This window comes from Aythya ferina (genome assembly GCF_964211825.1).
Source record: "Aythya ferina genome assembly, chromosome: 5".
In the NCBI taxonomy this organism is placed as follows: Eukaryota; Metazoa; Chordata; class Aves; order Anseriformes; family Anatidae; genus Aythya; species Aythya ferina.
The window spans coordinates 59,799,850-59,821,223 of NC_140301.1; the positions used below are offsets into that span (position 1 = coordinate 59,799,850).

Sequence of the window (21,374 nt, forward strand, 5' to 3'; positions counted from 1 at the left end):
TGAGCAGCTCCAAACCCATATAGTTGAGTCTGCAACTATAGATTTGTAATTTGTAGTTTTTGTAAGTCCGCTTAATTTATTATTATTATTATTATTATTATTATTATTATTATTACTATTATTATTATTAGGCTTGATATTCAAGAAAGAAAAAAAAATGGTGAGAAATTCTGCTGCCCCTTGGGAGAAGGCAGACAGCCATAAAATGGATATATCTTTGGGCAGGGGGGAGTTGATGCAGGAAGGACATTTTGCATTTGCTTCTGTAATGGCTGCACACGTATCAGCTCCGCTGCCTCGCTGGGAGCCGGTGAGGTGCCCGGGCACATCGAGCTCCGTCGCTCGAGAGGGCGCAGCGTTTTGGGCAGGAGGCAGCTCTTACCCGAGGAGGTGCAGTAATTGCTCCCAGTGCAGCGCGCCTGGCTCAGCAGCACGATGCAGCGTGCTTGCAGGCTGCTAGGAACGGCGTGTTTGAATGAAGTTACACCTCGAGATGCTAGTTAAGGGCAGGGAAACTTTGTGTTTGTGGTTGTAGTCACATAAAGTCACGCTGTTGCACGGAGAGGCTGTGGCTGCCCCATCCCTGGAGGTGTTCAAGGCCAGGTTGGACGGGGCCCTGGGCAACCTGATCTGGTGGGAGGTGTCCCTGCCCATGGCAGGGGGTTGGAAATGGGTGATCTTTAAGGTCCCTTCCAACCCAAGCCGTAATTCTGTGATTTTATGATAAGTTTCTGCTTGAGGGTCACATCGATAAGGCTGAGTGACTTGAGGAGACTCACTCCTGAGGTCTGAACCAGGTTTGGATCAGCAGATAAATCGTGTTTCCTAAACCGTGCTCATTTCCCAGACCATCCTCATTTCAGTCTCTCTCTGCAGTACAGTCCTTCAAACCATGCCGAAAACATCTTTTTAATCCATTTACATAACTCCCTTTGTGCGCTGCGCTGCCTTTCTCTGTGCTCACACAATCATTACACCGATGCGATCAACAAAAGACCACAAATCATTTTATTCGGCGCATTCGCCGTTTCCTCTGAGAATGAGCCAAAGTTCGGTCTCATTCAGCTGTAATGTGCTTGGACCCCACAAGCACCATTGCAGCACTGACTATCAGCTATCTGAAGGGGCTTTTTTTTTCTTTTAATTTCGATTTTGTTTTATTTTTAATGATCCATTTGTCTCTTCAGGCTCGGGAGCAGGCGGCGAACTAGCTGCGATTTGCAGCCGCAGGCTGCCCGCTCCCTCCTCTGCTTCCATGGAAACACGTGTTGGATGAGGCGAAATCAGGCACAGGCTTAGAGCAGATGATTTCCAAAATAGTTGCTTTTCCTTGCAAGGAGTCATGCACCTCCTGTTTGTGCAAAAATTTGGGTGAGGAGGAAACCTGGTTAAAGGGATGACTTTGCAAGGTGCCCGGCTGCTGTTGCCGCAGGGCTTGGAGCATCCTCCCTGAGCCCCTTTGCTGCTCAGGACCTGATGCACGAGGGGTTTGGAGCTGCTGTCCTTATGGCCAGGGCATTTGGGGTTGGGAGGGTTCAGCTTTGATGTAATCCCTTCGCTTTTCCTTCATCTCCTCCCTGGGGAGGTGGAAATCATCCTCTGCTCTGCACTCCGGCACCCCGAAGCTACCCAATTTGCTCCCTGCATCCCCTGGGCAGCCTCTCCCCTCCTGGGTCACGGTGAAAAACAGATTATTTGCAGTTTGAGGGCAAAATAAGGGAGGGGTGAGGAAAGGGCAGGGGCTTACACAAGCCTGCATGGCACAGGCTGTGCCTGAGACAGCTTTTACAGGTGGCTGGTGTGTTTTGCAGGAGGAGCGATTCAGAAAAAAAATAAGCTTTGGGGAGAAAAAGGGCCTTAAGCTGCAGCTGCCAGGCCTTGGGTAAGTGTGGGCACAGCTCCACGGGGACTGATCCTGCTGTGGGACCCCAGGTTCTGCTGAGGGCTGAGCCCAAGCCCTGGCAGCAGCACAGCCAATGCCTTCTACTTGCCAGCGAGGGGGCAAAAACGCTTGGAAAGGCACAGAGGCGAAGGAGGTGCTGAGTGGGACCTATGCGAGGTGTCTCTCCAGGATGGAAAAAGCTGTGTTTTATCCTCCAGCACATGCAAAGCGTTCAGATTTTGAAGGTTTCCTCTCTCAGTGGCAGCCCAAGGACAAAACAGGGTGGAACATCATCTTCCGAGACACCCCCTACGCCAAGTCCTTCTGGCTGCAGCGGCCGGGAAGCTCATCCTCTTCACCAAGCTCTGTCTCAGGTGTCAAGAGGTAAAAATAAATGTTGGTCCACGCTGCCTGCTGGTTCCACACTAATCAGAGCCCTTCGTTAGTTATTTAGCTTCGGGGAAATGTGCCACAAGAGTTCTGACACTTCAGACGTGCAAAGTAATTGCTGCGTTTACCTCCTGGCTAATTGGAAAGCCGAAATAAATTGTGGTGGGATGAGCAGTGGTGCCTGGGGTGGGTGGGGGACTGGGGCTGGGACCTTTCCGCCCTTGTGTGTGGCTTCACCCAGAGCCCAAGGGGTCTGCCACGGCTGGAAGGGCTGGGGTTGTCCCCCTGTGTGGTGGCATGGGCTGGGCACCTCACACATAGCCGTGGCCACCTCCACCCTCCCCTCCGTGCAGCCGTACAAGCAGCAGGTCTCCGTGCATCACGCCTCCCCTTGCTTTCTGCACGCCCCTCTCCGAAATAAGTAGGTCTCGTCTGCAGGTTTGCAACCTGGGGAAAACAAACAAACGCAGAGCAGCGCGGCTATATTTATCTGAAACTCAGAGGCTGTGCTTCGCAGGGAACTTTGATCACTTTGAATGCGAGACAACCTGGAAAAAAAAAAAAAAAAAAAAAAAAAAGAGGGGAAAAAAATTAAAAAGCAAGTTTTGGAAAAGGTAACAGCTGCGGTTTCCAAAATGAAGTCTCTTGTCTCGTCTCTCCTGGCCCCAGTACCAGACATCCTAATCTAGGGGGCCATTATCTCCTGGCTTTGTGCTGGGGCTGCTCAGAGGCTGAGGTTTTCAAAGCCCAGAGCCACGGGTAGTGGGGCCCAGGACCAGGATGGCATTCAGCAGCAGCTGCCCTTGCCTGTGCTACCTGTGATGGGAGAGGTCCATCCAAAGCGAAATGCAGCACTTGGGGTTTGGGTTTGTTTGTCTGTGTATACAAAGATTGTGGGTTTCTTGAATTTATCATGATTCAAAAGTAACGTCACGCTGTTATGTTTTCTCTCCAATTCATTTCCAAAAAAAGAAAAAATAATTTTAAGTATCTGGTGTATGAAATGCAAGGGCCCTAGGATGGGACACAGGGATGTGGGGATTTCAAAACCTGGATGTTTTTGTTTAGAGTGAAATATCTGAAGGGGTATTTGGTGGTACCTGTCTGAGCTGGGGAGTTTCAGCAAAGCCTCCCATGCTAAAATGCTTGCAAGGAATGACAGACATGGGGGAAGCAGCTCTTTAAGTCCCAGCAGACCTTTTGCAATGCTCTCCCCATCCTATTTTGCTATTTTCTTTGCAGTTCCTCAGTTTCTGCAAAACCTGTGGCAGGGAATCCAGTACCCATAGAGAAAACACGCTCTGTTATTCTGCCACCCTGCACTGTTCACATGCAGTGTGCTGGGACAAGGGCTGGGGCTGTACCCCGTACACCCACAGTGCCACTCGGAAACTGCTGCTGCTTCTGCCATACCCACACGCTATTCGGTGTTGAAGCAGAGAGGTTAGACATCCTGTGATACAAGGGGAATGTTTTCCCTTTTTCAGTTTTGTCCAGCAAACTCCCATCCTGCCCATCCTCACAAAGATAGCAAAATAAATCCATTTTACATACTAATTCAAACTCACTCAATACCTCCTGTTACAAATTCACCCTCATCCGGAGCAGAGGGTTATCTTGCCTTTGCAGAAGCGATCAGGAAAACGTGGTGTGCGGTGTTTAAAGACGTCGTCGGGCACATCTGAATTCCTTCGCCCCTTCAGCTGGGTTTTCTAAACGGGAAATGGTTTTGCCGGTGTGTCTTTAATCCCTCGGCCTTGAGAATGGAAAATGAAATTGTCCTCTCTCCGATGCTTGACATCAGCCTCCAAATCAAGGCTTTCTCATTGTGTGCAGAGAGGGGGAGTGCCGAGAGGATGCGTGTTATTTGAGTACTCAGAGACGGGATCTGTTTTTCAGAGAGAAACCCACTTCCACAAATTCGGTGGATTATTCTGGACTCTGCGTTTTATTTTCCTTCTCTTTTTCCTCATTCTGTGTCTCCGTGTATAAAATGCCTCGTTTTAGGGATGACTGATGTTAAGTCCCTAATGAGCTGGCTTCAGGGTGTGGATTTGCATTGCATATTTTGCAGATGTGATGCTGGAAGGAAGCTTGCTTGACCTTCCTTATGGTATCTTCTGACTCCCTTTCCCCCTGACCCTTGTGGGAGATGTGTAGGGCAGGGCCATCCCCCTATATTCAAGCTGTGGCTGCTTTCCTGCTTAGCTGCTCTTTCAGCTGATAGCCTAAAATGTCCCACAAAACTAATTTCCCTGCACTTTTCCCCAGCAAACACAACTCTAACCACTTTCTTGGCACATCGTTTCCCAATGCAATCCTTCTGATTACCCTGGGCTGGCTGCCTTCTGACCTGTTCCCCCCTCTTCAGCCACGTTTTTGCCTAACAGCCGAGTCCTGTGCATCCCCCCAGCCTGCAAATGGGCTCGAGCATCCTCCCTCCCCGTGCAGAGAGCATTTTGGTCCCCAGGTGCTTGCGGGCAGCAACAGGGCTGTGGGATAAGCTGGGGCCGTGGCTGCTGCATCCAGCAGTGTGTTCGTGGTCTGCTGCTGTTTTCCAGGGAAAGCTGGGGTTGCCATGACAATTGTGGGATGTTTGAGTGGTGCTTGCGTGGCCACAGCATCTGCAGACCTCTGGCACCAGCGCATTTGTCCCGCCTGCCCCTGTGCAGTGGATGGGGGAAGCGGTGCAGAGGGGTGGGCAGCTGAGGGCCTGTTAAATGACCCCATTCCCCAAAGAAAATGGCTTTTTTGGGGAATGGGAGCTGAGGTCTGCTCTGTACCTTCACCTGCTCACTGGGGTCAGGCTGGCAGGAGGGCTGGTAGGTACAGGAGCCAGCAGAAATGGTGCAAACCACAGCCCGTTCACCAGCAGCCCTGGGTGCCTGCGAGGATGCCAGCCTGAACTAGAGGCTTGTGGCACCGCTGCAAAAGAAACCTCTGTCTCCTGAGCCTCTGCCCGTGGGCTATTGGTTTAATTTGCAGTTGTGTTTGCACAGCTCCAGCATCAGCCCTGGGCACCATTCCACCTGCAAACGGTGATGGAGACACCCACAGGACAAGGCATTTTGGGAGGTAATAAAAATTGTGTCCTTCCCTTTTCTGCCAGGCATGCTTGGCCAAAGGGGAGGCTCCTCTGTCCGCAGCACCAGGCAGGATTTTGCCCCTTCCAAGAGCCACGCAACCCCAATTCGTCTTCACCATCTTGCTTGGTCTCCGCTGGCCCAAGAACGCCAGCCAGCAACACTTGCCTGCAACTTGTTTACAAAACTGCACGAGGCTGCTTCGCTCGAGCAGCAGATGTTGTGCCAGGTGCTGCAGAAATAAAGCTTTAAAAGCAGGTGATGACCCACATTTAAATAGACCAAGCGGACCCAGAGACCCAAGAGAGAGGATTCCCAAGGTCACGCAGGAAGCCTCTGGCAGGCGTGAGGGCTGAACATAGATCTCCCGAGGCCCAGCCAACGCTGTGGTCTCAGGACTGTCTTCTCTTTTGTCTTCCAGTCCATTAAGAAGATCAGTTAATGAAATGGAATTAATAATGCCAGCTGCAGCACCAGCAGTGCTGTAAGGGAGATGAATTTAGCAGTACAGACTTAAAAGCACGGGCTTGAAGACAGGGGTAGGCTGCAAGCGGTGCACGAGCCTGCTCTGACGGGGGAATGCAGGAGGTCAGCCAGAGTTTTGGGGTCTTGGCAGCTTTACTGATCACATCTTGAAGAAGGGACGAAGACGTACCAATTGCCTCCCCCAGAGGAGGGTGATGCCCAATTTTAAGGTTCCCAGCACTTGCAAGATGAAGTCCCACTGGAAAGAAGCAAAAGACTTTTCTAGGTCAATGGCAGGAATAGAGCCTTCATTCTTAGGATCCTTCTGGTTCAAAAATAGCATTAAAGAGCTAAGAGAAACCATCCACTGCTGAAAAGCCAGGAGTAAATCACAGCTGATTCCTATGTCTTAGATGTGCTGTCACCCGCATTAGTCACCAAGCTCTGGTGGCATTGCAGGGGCGCCAACATCCCTGCGATGGTCGGTGAAAAGGATCCGTTCCCATCGGTGGTTCAGAATCCAAAATGGAAAACTGCTTCTTAATAATAGACCCAAATCTCAGGGTTTCCCCCCACATGGCTCTTCCACTGGGATTCAAAGGAAGGCTGCCTCGCTCCCAGGCGGGGAAGCAAGTGCAAAATGTGTTTCACCTGATTTTTCAGCCACTCTTTTGACTCGTGTCACAGGGCCGTTGTCTAATGCCTTCCGATAAGCTCAGACTTGGAGCAAAAATGGGCACGAGGAACAGTCATGCTGAGCAGAGAGCGAAACAGAGGCAGCAGAGCAGAAGCTTAGCTACACACCTCAAAACACGCTTCTTGTCCCTGCGAACCACCCAAATATTTCGACTGATGGTTTTAAAAACCCTGATAAACTCAGGCACTGCAAGATATCTCCAAAAAAAAATTGCAGGGAAGCTGGAACATGATGTGATGTGCTGGGGCACGGCATTTCTTTTGTTGCGAGCATTCAGCTCTAGACATACATTTCAGCACTTTGAGACCATATTGTCTCTTTAACAGCTTATCGATTCCTTTGGTGGCCTAAAGAGCTGAGAAAATAAGTAATTCATCACTGTACAACATCTCCTAAGAGAAACATCAAAGCCCAGGGCAAGAGATACAAGGACAAAGCTGTCCACGTACCACCTAGACTGTGAGTGGTAATGGACCTGAAATAGCCGGCAGCATCTCCCAGCTCCTGACCTTTTCACCTGAGCTGCCTCTGAGCAATTCTGCAGCCCAGAAAATGTGTTGAGCACGAATGAGAGCAAGACAGCAGAGCCAGGATCTGGCCCATCCCTCCGCTATTGACGGCCCCCTCGCCAAAATGTGATCGCTGGCTGCCCTTGGCTTGGAGCACTCGGGCAAAAATTCCCCACTGCTCTTTAGAGCTTTGAGGTATATTAATGGGACTTTTAAAATAGCATCCTCTGTATATTTGTTGCAAATGCTAAGAACAAATCATCTAGGAAAAAAAATGAAAAACAACAGAAATGTCCCTTAATGCTCTTGTTCCCCTAAGTGCTAAGCGTCGGGATCCTCCAGCACCACGCTGCAGTCCCGGCGCTGTCCCCAATGTGTCCTGCGATGCGCTGACGTGGAGTGATGCAGAGCTCTGCTCTGAAAAGCATCGTCAGCCCGAAGTGTCTTCAAAGTCACTGCACTTCGAGCAGAACCGGTGACAATTTTAGCTCTATCTTTGAATTTCTTCTCGTAAAATATTCTTGGAAATCGGTGCTGATTTCCACCCCTGTCCTCCAGCAGGGTTGTTAAGGGACAGCCCTGGAGGTTAAGGCTGTGGCTGATCCTTCTTGTGGTCGAACACGGTGAGTCCTGATGCTCTGAGCTCTTATGTTGATTCAACTATATCAAAAAAGCCATAAATATTGCTAACCCTGAGCTCATCAGAGCTCACCATGGAAGTGGGAGGGCCTCTGGAAAAGAGCGAGGTAGGGCTGGTAGAGAACCAGGTTGGACACAGGGCTTGTCGTGTCCCCATCCCCGTGGCAGGGTGCCCGTGCCCCTGGCTGAGCTGCAGCCCCCACCCCGTCCAGCACTCCCTGTTGGGGCCGGAGGAAAGAAATCAGGCAGACAGCAGTCTCCTAGCCATGAATTACTTGAGGTTTCTCTCAGTGCAGGGTTAGGCAGAGCTGAAAATACACAGATAACTTTATTTTACTGAGTCCTTCCCCCTAACTTCATCATACGTGGGTCATTATCTCTAGCAGAGATACGTAACAGGCCAATACTGATGAGCCCACTTGGCTTGTGGCTGTGCCATCAACATTAAACTTCAGGTGACCTCACTAAAACATCTAAAGACCTTCAATCATCCCGTAATGTCCTGCGGCAGGAGGAGGATTGCTGTAGACCATGCTCTGAAGGGAAGGAAGCTCCACTTAGTGCTTTTAATCCTGCTTCTGCTCATGATGACTGCAAACCTCTCCTCCAACACTGCACTACCCAGTGGCTCGTGCCAAGAGCTCTGACCTGTGCACGTCTCGCCTTTTTCAGATCCAGGCAGGCTTGTTTGTGCCTTCCTCTCTGCTCAGTACAGATTTAGTCGATGGCCCTGGTTTAGCTCTACTGCAAGGAAATAGTTCTAGGAAATAGCTCCTCGGTCTCTTGATGGCCAACTGCTTAGTCCTAATTCTGGCTCGCTCCTTACCGAATGCATAATTTAAATTCTCATTATAGAGATGCATTTTTTATCAATTGCAGTTTTAGCTCTGGATCCAGCCACTGCTGACTGTGATCCTGTTAAACTTTGTGTGCAAGTCTAGGTAGACACATGTACGGCGTAATGCCAGCTGCTGCCTCTCTCCCTCGCCCAGCTCAGCACTGGAAGCTCCCCGGATGACTTAGTGTGCACCACAAGATGTTCTGATCTCATTTCTATTTCCTAACTTGGTTCATCTCACAGCACCGGTTGGGTCCTGGTTCTGACACAAGTGTGTTCTTGTCACTGCTGATAAAACAGCAGGTTCTGGTGCCCATGAATTAAAATAGCCCTGGAAGTAGTGTGGGACAGGAACTACGTGGGCCAGGTCTGAAGAGACATTTTTCCAATGGGAAGCAGGAATTGAAGCAGGAAAACTATGGTAGGGTTCATTTTGGTAGCCTGGAGAATCACAAAATCATTCAGGTTGGAGAAGACCTCTAAGATGACCTGGTCCAGCCTTTAACCTAGCACTGACAAATCCACCACTGACCCGTGCTACTGAGTTCTACATCAAAATGTTTCTTGAAGTCCTCCAGGGATGGTGACTCAACCACTTCCCTGGGCAGCCTGTTCCACTGCCACACAGCCCTTTCTGTAAATAAATTTCTCCTAATATCCAACCTAAACCTCCTCTGGCACCATTTGAGGCCATTTCCCCTCATCTTATCACTTGGTGCTTGGGAGAAGAGTCCAATCCCCACCTCGCTACAGAATCACAGCCTTCTTTAAGGTAACCTTCTTTGTAGGTAAGCCCTACAACCTCCTTTAAGGTAACTGTAAAGTACAACGAGGTCTCCCCTGAGCCTTTTTTCTCCAAGCTAAACAACCCTGTCTCCCTCAGCCCTCCTCATAAGACTTGTTCTCTAGACCCTTCACCAACTTCACAGCCCTTCCTTGGATAAGAAGGAGGTGGAGACCTGAAGTCTGGGGCAAGGAAAATCTCTGCCAACAATGAGGGAAAGGAGGAATCACCACAAGACCAAGGTGTTAAAGGTACAAGGACCACTCGTCTGTGCAAAGGGAATTAATTAGTCTTTCATAGCTGGCTAAGAAATGCAGGTTACAGTGAGATTTTGTTTCTCCTTACTGCAGTGTTGCTGGTGGTGCGTGCACAATAGCCATCGGTTTCATTGAACCATTCTTGGAGGTTTCTTTATGTTTCTTTTTTCAGGGACTCCAGGATTTAGGAGTTTCATATGTGTGGTTTTCATATACATTACTTGTAAATGCCTCGTGTTGTGGGTTGGTGCTGGGGACCCTGTTGCAGGGCAGAAAGCAACAATAGAGATGTTTTCTGCTTTTGTGAAGGCTCTAAACCAATCAGACCATGTTGGGAAATCATCCCTTGCCGAGTCCTTTCTTCCTTTTTTTAACTAAGCCAGGAAGCCTGCAAAATCAGGACTTGTAATAATGTTTGTAGATTGTTTAATATTACTACATGCAATGACAATTGAAGCCAGTTCTGCACCAATTAGTTAATTATTTCTCTGTTAGGGGATTTAAGCTGAGCACAAGCCGTTCTGGGATTTCAGAGATGCTTTTGAAATGCAAGCAATAGCTGCTGCCCTCCATAAACCTAGCAGACCTTCCTAGGTAAAGGTTAAGATATAATTGTGGTGAATTGCTCCCTAAATTCTGGCTTTCTTCTGGGGTATGAGTTACCTGAGGGAGGGGTAAGTGACCCAGTAGTGCCAGCTGGGGAGATCTCTGTTAACTTAAGTGTTAAAAATCTTCTGGTTTCGGAGCCAAAAACACAGAGAGGTTCAACCTCGGTTCCCCATGCTGATGTGTATGGGACCCACTGTCTCTGTGTTGCTGTCTGTTTCCTTATTAAAAGCATAAAGTCAATATAATATGGCTAAAATAAAAATATTTAATAAATTAGTAAAGCCTGCCAGAAATCTGAAAAGGCTAACAAGTTGGGTGAATGTAAAGCATTTTTTTCCCAGTTTTTGCTGAGTACCATGTGGCCATGGCTTACCTGTGACACCCCTGTGAGGCTGCTTTTTAGTTTGCTGGTGGGGAAACTGAGGCAGGGCCAGCATCTTCCCTGGGGCAGGAGTGCCAGGGCTGGTGTTAACATTCAGCCAGCAGTGTGCTGAATTACTGCAGAGAACTTTTTCACAAATTGTCCCATAAACCTGCTGTCTCACCCCATGAATCCTGATGTATGCAGCATTTTGGGCAGCGTTTGCAGCCCGCATGTCCCAGCCCAGGAGCAGGCTGCTGTGCGCAGCATCCCACCATGGCAGGGCTCGGTGTATGGGGTGTGGGTGCTCTGCTATTTCTTGCTGTTTCTGGAATAGTTTCTGGGGAAAAAAATAGCAAAATGGGGGTTGCTTTGATGGGATCGGGTTGCTTTGATGGGATCGGGTCCTGCTTTTGGTTTTCTCCTGCCTGCTCCAAGACCTCACCCAGCCAGGCAGGGGAGAGGGGGCAGCAACACTTGGGGGTGGACAGGGAAATTTGGCCCTCCCCAAAAAAATGAAGAAAACACCAGATTTCATCACTCCCAAGAAATTTCTGGAACATGAATAGTCACAACCGTGCAGCCGTATAGGAAACGGTGCCCCCCCCCCACTCCCCACCGCCTCCACCCACACCGAATTTGTTTTTATTTCTCTGCCGTCAGGTTGCCTTAACCATTTCGATGGCTCGGGAGGCTAAGCCGCCGAGCCAGCGCCAGCTTTTGATTTGAAAGGGGACCGCATCCCCTTTTTCAAAGGAGCCTGCTCCCTAGGGCAACCACATCACACCGCTGATTTGCTGCAGTGGAGACCGCAGCGCGTACAATATGCCCTCCCCCCTCCGCCTGTGCTGCTTACAGCATCAGTCCGGAGCCGAGCGGGGAGACGGGAGCGATACCCGCTAACCCAACCCATGCTGGGGAATGCCTGACTGCTAACAACGCAGTGCCTCCGACCGCAGCACCGGCCCTTCCCCAGCCCTCCGAGATGCAAGCCAGCGCCGACTCCACCAAGATGGACTGTCTTTGGAGCAACTGGAAATGTCAGGGTATTATATCTGTTCGAGTGTTGCATGCTAGAAGGACTGCATGGCAGAGGAGGCAAAGGCAGGATCCATCCATTTTTTGCATTGTTCACCTGTGGGCCTGTGCATGCTGTTTTATCTCCCTCCCCGCGAAGCTTTTATTTGGGGGTAATTTAAGAAGGAAAGGACGAAAAAGCCCTTAATTGTGTCGTTTGAATGTATTTCTCCCATCTCCAGCTGTCTCGCCCTGAAAGCATCCAGGATACAGGACCTTCCTTCCCACCTCACAGCTCATTTCCCAAGCATCCGCCCTTGCCGTTAGCGGTATCATTCCTCACCCTGGAATCTCTGGCAGGATTTTCAGACCTTTCGGGCTTTAGGAGAGCCGGGCGATGGTGAATTTGTGCCGGCTGGGGCTGGTGAGGGTTTGAGGTGGTTGCGTTGGGTGCCTTGGTGCCTCCTGCCCACGGACACACCCATGGCCAGGGCTTAGCCTAGCGTCGACACAAAGAAAACGCAGCCCCGGCGAGACGTGCGATAGCACCGCGGCATCGCCACCCGCCTCGTACTTTGCTGTAGAGTTTTTTTTTTGTTTTTTTTTTTAAAAAAGCCTTTATTGTGCTTTCGAGCACTCTACTGAGCCCCCTTCATGGGTAAAAATATTGCGATGCTGTGCTCTGCTGCTGCATAGGCGAGGGGAACAATAGCATCTCCCTTTTGGGTTTATTTTCAGCTTCTTTGGAGCGGGTCGGTGACTGCGCTGGGTGGGGCTGGCTACCTTCCGGGGTGCCTCGGACAGCTTTTCAGCCATTTTTAGTCGGCTTCACACTTCCCAGCCAGCATCCAGCCTTTGTTTTGATAAAAGACAGTCTCTGTGACGCTGCTCGGTGGGCAGATTAGAGGGAGAAAAGCTAGCGGCTGATCCTGCCGGGCAGCCTGCTCTCTGCTTTGGGCAGGATTTGTTTGAATGTATTTTATAATTTTAAGGTGCGTGTTTACACTGAATAGATCGAATATGATGCTCACAGCAGGGTTCCTGGGAGAGAGACTCTGTAGCATCCTCCAGGATGCTTGCAGGCGTAGTTTCATAAAGGCAGCGACATGTAACCGAAGGCAGAAAACCTTCCTAAGGTGGTTTGGGGCGGGAGGAGGCAGGGGAAGACAGACATTCAGACCCTTGTCTCTAGGGATCTTGATATTTTTGCAGTCTTAATTTGGTTATGGTCTGAGGTGGTTTGTTTTTTTTCAGGAAAACGAGTAGCAGGAAAGTAAACAGATGCACCTGTTAAATGCCAGCCTGCGGCAGCTCGGGCTTTCCATACCTTAATCAAGGGCCAGGGTTTTCTATAGGATTGTGTGATTCCTTAAGCTTATACAGGAGAGCCACAGCCAAACTTGGGAGCCTTTTCATCTGAGATTCAAACATGAACTTCCTTGTTAGATGGGGTTCTGATTTTTGTTTGTTTTGCTTCCAAAAAGGCTAAGTATTTTGCTGATCCTTCTAAAAATATTAATTTGCTGAGTCAGGTTATTGAACCACCTGTATTTAGAGGCAGACTGAATCTGTTCCTTTTTTTAGCAGAAAAAAATATTTACTCACAAGGTTAAAAAAGGGGGGATGACAAAGGGTGTGCTGCTATTGTTTAATTAATAATTAATAATCAATAATAATAGTAGTCTTTCTCTCCTTCTGTGTTCTGTTGGAAATCAAGAGGCAGATTTGCTGGAAATTATATGACACAATCTGGCCCATGCTGATTTAAAAAAAAAAGATCTGAAAAAAAAAAAAAAACGCAGCTGAAATAAATCACTTGCCTCACTTCCACATCATTTGCATATCTTTCTTTTTCTTGGGTGGTGCTTTATGCTTTAAAAATGATCCTGCAGAATACACAAAATAGACAGAATGTTATTTCTGCCACTGAAATTCTTTGATCAGTCCGAGATAAAATAGAAGAAATTTAAAATTCAGGGGAATGAAGACTAAAGGCTCGATGCACTGATTCTTTTAATATCTGTTATTCACGTACTCTCCGTCTCAACCTAGAATATCAGTTTCATGAAAATCTGGAATTGTATAATTTTGCCAAGTTCATTACCAATGGAATTATGGTTCCTCCCTGAAAACTCTGGAATATGGCTGTGAACGTAACAGATGCAGTCCCAGACCTCAGTAAATACTGAGCATATTTTTACTGAAATTATGGAAATAAAATGTTGAGGTTAACATAAGCTTTAATTAATAAACAATCATGCCTGCGACTAGCTATGTCACTGGTTTGCCCTTATACTACTGAAAATTGGTGTAAAATTTGGTAGGGGTCTTGAGAAGCTGCAGGGATGCTTGGTGAGGCTTTGGCTTTGCCCCACTGAATCTACATATCATTACTCTCCTCGCAACGAAGCAACTGGTGCTGCTAAATACATTTAAAAGATTGCAATGTGTTTTAGCGACCCATACATCAAGTAAAGCATGATGTGTCAACGGTAGATCATGACACAGCCCCTCGGGGAGACTGGGAGAGTAAATCGCCCCTGCTGGGCATCTGCTTCATTCAAAATATTGTCACGGGAGGCTTTGGGGAATGGCAGCTGCCATTCACACCCATCTTTTCGCACTGGTAGGTGGTGCGTTTGAAGTAGGCCGGGATGGAGCCAAGCATGAGGCATGGTGTGTGGAGAAATGTCTCCAGCTGGGCACGCTGGTCAGCCTGGACCTTCACACAGCAATGTCATGGTGCCCGGCTCACTGAGGGGAGCTGCAGGATGAGGTGGGCCTCTGGGCTCAGGAGGCTGGAGCAGGTCTCCTTGCCTAGGGACTAGGCCCAGCTCCACAGGCCTCAGCCCTATGAGCCCTATAACTGGAGAGGTTTCTCTGGATTAGGAAGGTCTTGGCACCCCAGCTCGTTGGAGCTACTTGGTGGCAGCTCAGTTGTCCCCACAAGTATTTCCTCTTCCACTGTTTCTTCTACATGTCAGCTTTTGGGTGGTCTGCCTAAGTGCCACGCTTGTTCCTGCAGTGTCACCACCCTGCAAGATGTATTAGGAAAGAAAATCTCAAAAGATCAAGAGAAAAAGGCCTGTGAACTGCTCATAGGAGTAATCCTAAATATTATCTGCATTATGATATAAACTAATGTGGAGAAGGACTGCAGATTTCATCACATCCACCTAGCTGACGTAACTCCTCTGGAACTGGAGTTGTTGAGTAGCTTTTTTTTTGACAGCTGTTTCCAGAGAACTGGCTTCCTTTCTTGATTGATATACCGACTGCTTTCTAAAGGGTGCCAAGAAGCTCCACCAGCTTTTCATGGCAACAATCCCCACTTCTAGAGTGACAAAGAAGTTCAATAGCAATCATACGGATGCATGCTATTAATGTACAATCTTATTGACAGTTTTGAAGTCTGTTTAATTATAGCTATCACCATGAAAGCATGCTTTCAGCCAGTTGGTACCTTCATACCTTCAGTGCTTTCCTGAAAGTATTGTGCGCTAAACTTGTAAAGTATTGTGGGATCACCTTGTTTAGCTCAAATGAGTGCTTCTTCTTTGCAGGAGCTAAAGATCTGTCCCAGAAGTTGGTTCTTTTGTTGGACCTTGGTAAAGCTAAAATCTTGGAATGAATTTATCATTTGATGTAACCAATTTTCACAAAAAAACAGAACTAAATTGTGGGTAATCGACTTCCTGATTTCACAGCTGATTTCCTGTGAAATTTGAATGAAATTTGTCAATCTTTTTTCCACTTTCAGATTCCCTTTAATTTTTTTCGTCAGTCCTTCCTCAGGCACATTCCTGTTGCTAGCAACAGGACTGCAAGATCGAGAGCTTAAATCTAGAGGATAAACTCTCTTAGATGTGAGCTTCATGCCAACCATCCCAACAAAAACCTTGATCAAGGTGGTATCAAAAGTGAGATTTCAATAGCTCTGCCAAAACATGCTCTGTACACATCCTGGGTCATGTCTGAGTGTATTGTTTTTGTTTTTGTTTTTTCTTTTAAGAATAGATAAACAATATTCTTCCATTGCCTTAACAAGGAGAAAATTCCCCTAAATTAAGATTATTTTAATATGTTCTTTATGGAGTAATTTAAGCTCTATGAAGAAGGTGATGATGGGGCAGTAGCTGAAGGAAGCTGAAGTAGGTGGAGGTGCTTTTGCTTTCACCAGGTCTCTAGAAAGTTTAACAGTGAGTTTGCTGGGGCTGTTTTGGCATCAGAAGGGATAATCTCTCCATGTCATTCTCATGACTGAAGTAGGTCTGAGACATTGATTTTCTGCAGATTTTCAAATGTTTGGGTAGTTTTAGAAAGGGTCTGGTTCTGTTATTTTGGTCCAGGAGCAACTAAAAACAATGTTAATGTTTCTATAGCATCATGCGCATTCAGAAAGTGCATTCAAGGACTCTGGTTGGTCTCCTTGTTCTCTTCTCTCTTAAGGTAAGAGCAATAACATCCTTCATGGAAGCTGGCAAAGGCAAGTAGTGATATGGTTTGATGAGGAGGAGGTGTGTGAAGGAGGCATTCTCTTGCCTCTGGGTTAAATACTGGTCTCAATCCTCTCTCACGTGAAAATAATAACAAGTCACAGAAGACTCATGTGAGGAGAGGTTGCAGGGCTGATTTCTGTATTGCCAGCCTTGTGCTTTCTTCTGCTTACCCAAGCCCAGCCTGGTGTCTCACTTAAGGCCAGCAATCCTTTTTTTTTGCTCATGTAAGACAATCCTAATCTTGCAGATGGAGGAGGATATGACCTGGAGAGCATCTCGTATCAAGAATTTCCTTTTCCCTGGTCCTATCCCGTCTCCAGGTCTTCTTTCATCAGGAATTGGGGAGCAAGAAGGACTGAACTTTCAGGTTGAGTTTTGGAGCAGAGAGGTGATAAAGCCACGCTGAGGATGGGAAGTTCATGGACAAAATGTGTATGAGAGGTAGAAGTATGGAGAGATCGCTCAAGGCTGGCGATAAAGACTGAGGAGAGAGGCCTCATAAAACAGCACAAATACTCTGTCTTGGCTCTGCTGTTAATCACAGCAGTCTCCTGAAGGCACCAGGCTGCTCAGTAAATGTTGTATCCATCTGTATTACATTTGAATCAGATCTGTCGTGGGGAGCAGAGCAAGGGCCATGTTGGATCCTCCAGTAGGGAGAAGAGGGAAAGCCTGGCTCTGCAGCCTGTGGTGAAAGCTGCAAAATGACATTTCTTTCAGCATGAGCAATATTTACTTCAATTCAAAGACTCATCTCTAGCAGTCCCATTTGTTAACAAATATTGTTACAACAATGCTATAAACAAGACTGCCCTTCTTAAATTGGCTTTCCCAGGCTTTTCACTGCCACTAGGCCTGAGAAGTGAATCATGAAGTGCCTCTATATTATACTGCACCATATACAGAATTGAAGGCTGCATATAGACAGCTTTTTCTTACTTCTCATTAATACTAACATTACATAAAGAACGAAGCTGTACAACCCATTGATTTTACCTCCTAAGGAGGCCCAGTGGGACCTCCGTTGTAGGGAGGGCAGCTTGATCACATCCAAGGGCATATTAGTATGCTGAAAGCATCTAACCTTTATTCGATCCTCAAGGTCCATGGGCCTCATTTGAAGGCTGGACACAAGGTTTTTGCACACACTTTTTATACTTACTACCATATGAATGCTGCTTCATGCATGCTTATTTTTCATGCAGTTGTTGCCGTGAGGAACAACTTGCAAAGTCAGAAGGAGAGAATAAAGATTTTCAGAGGAAGACAGGAAGAAGCTGTGGAAGATGCAAATTGCCCAGCCTGTGCACAATTATTCTTCACTGATTTTTATCTTAAATTGCTTGCTTCAAGACATGGAATGGAAAGATCCTTGTTTCTCTTACAACAGTATTTTTCAAAAACATAATCATGCAGAAGTCTGAGGGAAGGAGGGCATCTCAGCTACAGGTTGGTTTGGATTTGGCTTCTCTAGAATCATCTCCCAGGAGCAGCTGCCCCACATCACGATGCTTCTGGGGACCACGTAAACCACCACAGCCCAACCCTCACTGTTTCCACCAGAAGGGATTCAGAAGCATCACTTCTTAGGCTGCCTCAGCCGTCTCAAGCCTTTTGTCCCTTGCCTTCAGCACTGCCCTCTCCAGCCCCCAAGTCTCTCTGCTGGCTTTTGTGATGCCAAATATCCAAATGTTTTCAGCTGAAAACTGTGATGTGAGCTGGGTGAGCTTTCAGGCATCATACTGGCAATCAGTTCCTTGCTGGCACAAGCATTGTACACTGCTGGTTACTTATATTTTGAGAGGTTACTTGTAATTTGCCTCACAAACACTGGCTGCTCATACCAACAGGTGGTGGCTTGTATCAGAGAATTTTATCTTTGGGCATCATTAGTCCAGGGGATGGCCCCAAATGGAGAACTCCAATTCATTTAATGAGGTGGAATTATACTATGAATTGTAGCTGAGATGCTGCTTGGCATCCTTGAAAGATTTTTCTTTCAAATTCAAGGCTACTTGACTAACATTTTACAAAATCTGCTGTCAGTTAAAAAAATAAAATATGGACAGGCAATGCTTTCAGATAAATAGCTCATCAAAATGCATTTCTCCAGAAACACTCTTCAAAGATGGTTGCAGTGACCTACGTCAGTCTGCAACGTTGCTTTCTTAGAGATTGCTGGCAAGTCCCCGTAATAAATACAAAGACTTTGAGTCTGAGACTGTTCTGGCAAAACCCAGAGTCCTTTTATACCTCCACAAATGAGCCAGAGCTCTGGTGCATTGTGCTGGAAAGAGAGCAAAGTGACCGAAGGAGGAACTCTGCTTCCCTTCTTCCAGGAGGTTGAAGGGAGATCATGGCAAGCTACAACCGAACAGCTTCTGCATGTTAATGGGCATGCCCAGGACTTTAGAGTTGGGATTTTCAAAAAAGAAGGTTCTGAATGAAACAGGCTGATTTCAGTGCCTGTTGTCCATACCCCTGTTTGCAAATACTCGCTGCGAGCTGAAGGTGCTCTGAAGTCGGCGTTTTGGCTGTCAGAAATGTGTCTTGCTTAGCCAGACAGATTGACCCGCTGTCCAATTGCATGCACATCACATATCGACGGGCTCACATGGCACAAGCCTCCTGCTTCATGCATATTCAGCGTGCATCACTCAGAATCATGCCATTGTAGTTGAGGACAGGCACACACACGCACGCACGCACACAGTCTGCAACATGCCCAAGGCTTGCAGGACCTTTGCCTGCACCAGGACCTTTTATTCTTTCCCTGTGGGCCAATTTTTCACTAAGCATTGACCAAAGCATCTAATTATTGCTTCATTAATTCATGCCCTCTCCTCTGATTTCCCTGGGGACCGATGTCCCCGTGTGAGAGCTGGACTTGGAGCCTGTTGCAGCCTGGCTGAGCAAAGAGGTGGGTGTAGATGAGCAGCTCCAGCTCAGCTCACACTCAACGTGTTCCCCATGCACTGGGGAAGCCTGCCTGAGCCTGGGTGGTCAGTAATTTGGCATACGTAGGGATGAATAGGCAGCTGCCCTCTCTTAAAGACTCAGGCCACCGTTTTTATGTCCCAAGCTGTTGAGGGGAGTAAACCCATGGGGCCAGCAAGTGTTCGAGGACACCATTTGCTGTCTGAGTCAGTTTTATATGAACATAGGATGAGATGAAACATGACACAGGCATATAAATGTGGCTGACAACTTCATCTTTCATTTTCATCCTCATTCAGAACAAACACTGGGGTGTGGAGGAGGTTGATGTATCCAGTCTTGGGCTCACCTGATGGTGAAGAAGATTTCTCATTGCTTTGCCTCTTGGCATCTGTTGACAATGCCAGACACCGATGGGACAGGTATTACCTGGACACCAGGGCAGCTGTGTAAGAACCCTTAAACCCCTATCTCCCTCCTCCTGGGGTTTCCCACCTAGCAGTTGGCATGTTTTTTTTTCCACGCACATGGGAATACTCGCGTCAGGTCTAAAAGACACAGGATCCCTCCCTCCCAGGTCTCATTTGGCTGGCGAAAGAGGCCAGCTGCCTTTCATCTCCTCTCTCACGCATGCACACAGCCCCAGAACTGTGTCATTTGGCCTCTCTCCATCTCGCTCAGAGTGGTGGCAAGGCTTTCCTTGCTGTAGCTTAGTAAAAACCCCAGTCACCTCACAGCAGGAAAGGGGCAGGTTGCAGGATATGTACACACACAGACAAGTCTCTCTTGGGTCATTCAGCACCTTCCCTGCCGAGAGGAATGAGAAAATGCAATTTAGAAAATCTCCCAGTCTGAGGAGATGTGAGGCAGAAGCTCCTAGAAAGAAGGAGAGAGTGCTTAGTTGCAATTTTTGAGTCTTATCAGCAATTGGTAATAACTCAGGGAACTCCACTGAAATGGCCTGTTGGAATTTTTTGGCTCAGCTCTCATTTGTTTGCCTGTCCACTGCCTTCGTGCTCGGTGCGTGACCTTTTGGTTTCATCAGCGGATGCTATTCCACATACAGCACCCTGAGCTGGCTCACCTGTGCTCACTTCATTTAACACGAATGTATTTTGTGACATAAAATTTAAGTGCCTCAAAATGTGAGATTTGCATAAATTTCCAATGCTGTCTTCTGACAGGAATTTTTAAGCATAGAAATGATGAAGCTGTGAATAATACCTCCTGTCCAAATGCTCGCGGGTGAAAGCACACCAGTTGCCGTGCTGTGCTGCAGAATTTTGCAGCGTCCTCGCTGAAAAAGAGTATGAAGAGTGGTAAATACCACACACTTGTCATCTGGATGCCATTTTGTAAGGATGCTTTGCAAGCCCTGCTTTCCAACCTGCAACCCTGCAAGCAACCTGTGGAGCTCCAGCTGCCTGTGTGGACACAGCTGGGTCTGCTCCACATCTCCGTGGTGTGGGTGCATGCCCTAGGCTGTAAGTGCATTTTTGGAGCGTCCACCAGTCCATACCTTGCAGTATGGGCAGGATGGAGACATGGCCATATGACTGGAAAGGCTCTGCCGTGGTCCCTATTTTGTGTACTCACACCCAGGACCCCACCACGTGCCACCCATCTCGTTGTGTGCGCTTGTGATCACAGGTCCAGTGCTGAGCTCTGACACGTAGAAATATCAAAGAATTATTATATTGTGTCTATGGATGTAGATCGTAGTAGGACGTGAATGCTGCATGAAGGGAACAGAGTTCAGGAATGCAATAGCAATTTCTGCACTCAAGCCCATTACTTTGAAAAGCAATGCTAATATGTGTAATAGTAATGAGTAATGGCTCATTGACTCAAGGGAAACATGCAGTGGTGACTCACAGTTTCTGGAGATTAGATGATACGAACTACTACGCTGGATTAATTTTGCTTCTTTCTGTGTTTGTGAATTTTCTTTTTGACAGATTGCATTTTTCCTGAATTTACTCTTTGTTCAGAATTATTTGACAAGTGGCATCTTTGAAATCTGTTTGGCTGGTGTTGTGCTCAAGCTGTTCGTGAGGACAGTGTGTGAAATTAGAGCTGCTTTGTTTAGATTGTCATGAGCTTGTTCTTCAACTGGCTGAAAAGCCTGCTTATAAATGGGTTATCGGTGCAAATGCATTAAATTTACCTTTGTGGACTCAACATCCTATGATCATTTCTTAACATTTTGCTTTTATAGTGCCTATTCCTTCAGTAGGATAGTTCGCTGGAGTGGCTAGGATAAGTTATACAACTGGAATAATGGTCAAAATGAACTCTTTTGCAAATGCAAAAATATGTTGTCGGAAAATGGTTTTCTATGCTTGCTTTGTTCTTACTAACACCTCCCCTGTATCTAGATAAGGAAAGTTATCTACAAAATACAAAA

The 21,374-nt window shown here is 47.3% G+C and overlaps 1 protein-coding gene across 2 annotated transcripts in view; it reads left to right on the top strand.

The window, feature by feature from the left end:
- RTN1 (reticulon 1) overlaps positions 1-21,374 on the top strand; it is a 97,666-nt gene that overhangs the window by 70,533 nt on the left and 5,759 nt on the right. Inside the window, exon 1 of one of the 2 annotated variants that reach the window (XM_084520898.1) lies at positions 11,162-11,560. The exons of the other annotated variant lie outside the window; for it this stretch is intronic. Coding sequence (XP_084377024.1) covers positions 11,500-11,560 — 61 coding nt within the window. The 5' untranslated portion in view covers positions 11,162-11,499. Of the gene's footprint in view, positions 1-11,161; positions 11,561-21,374 lie in introns of those variants that run through there. 2 annotated transcript variants of the gene reach the window in all.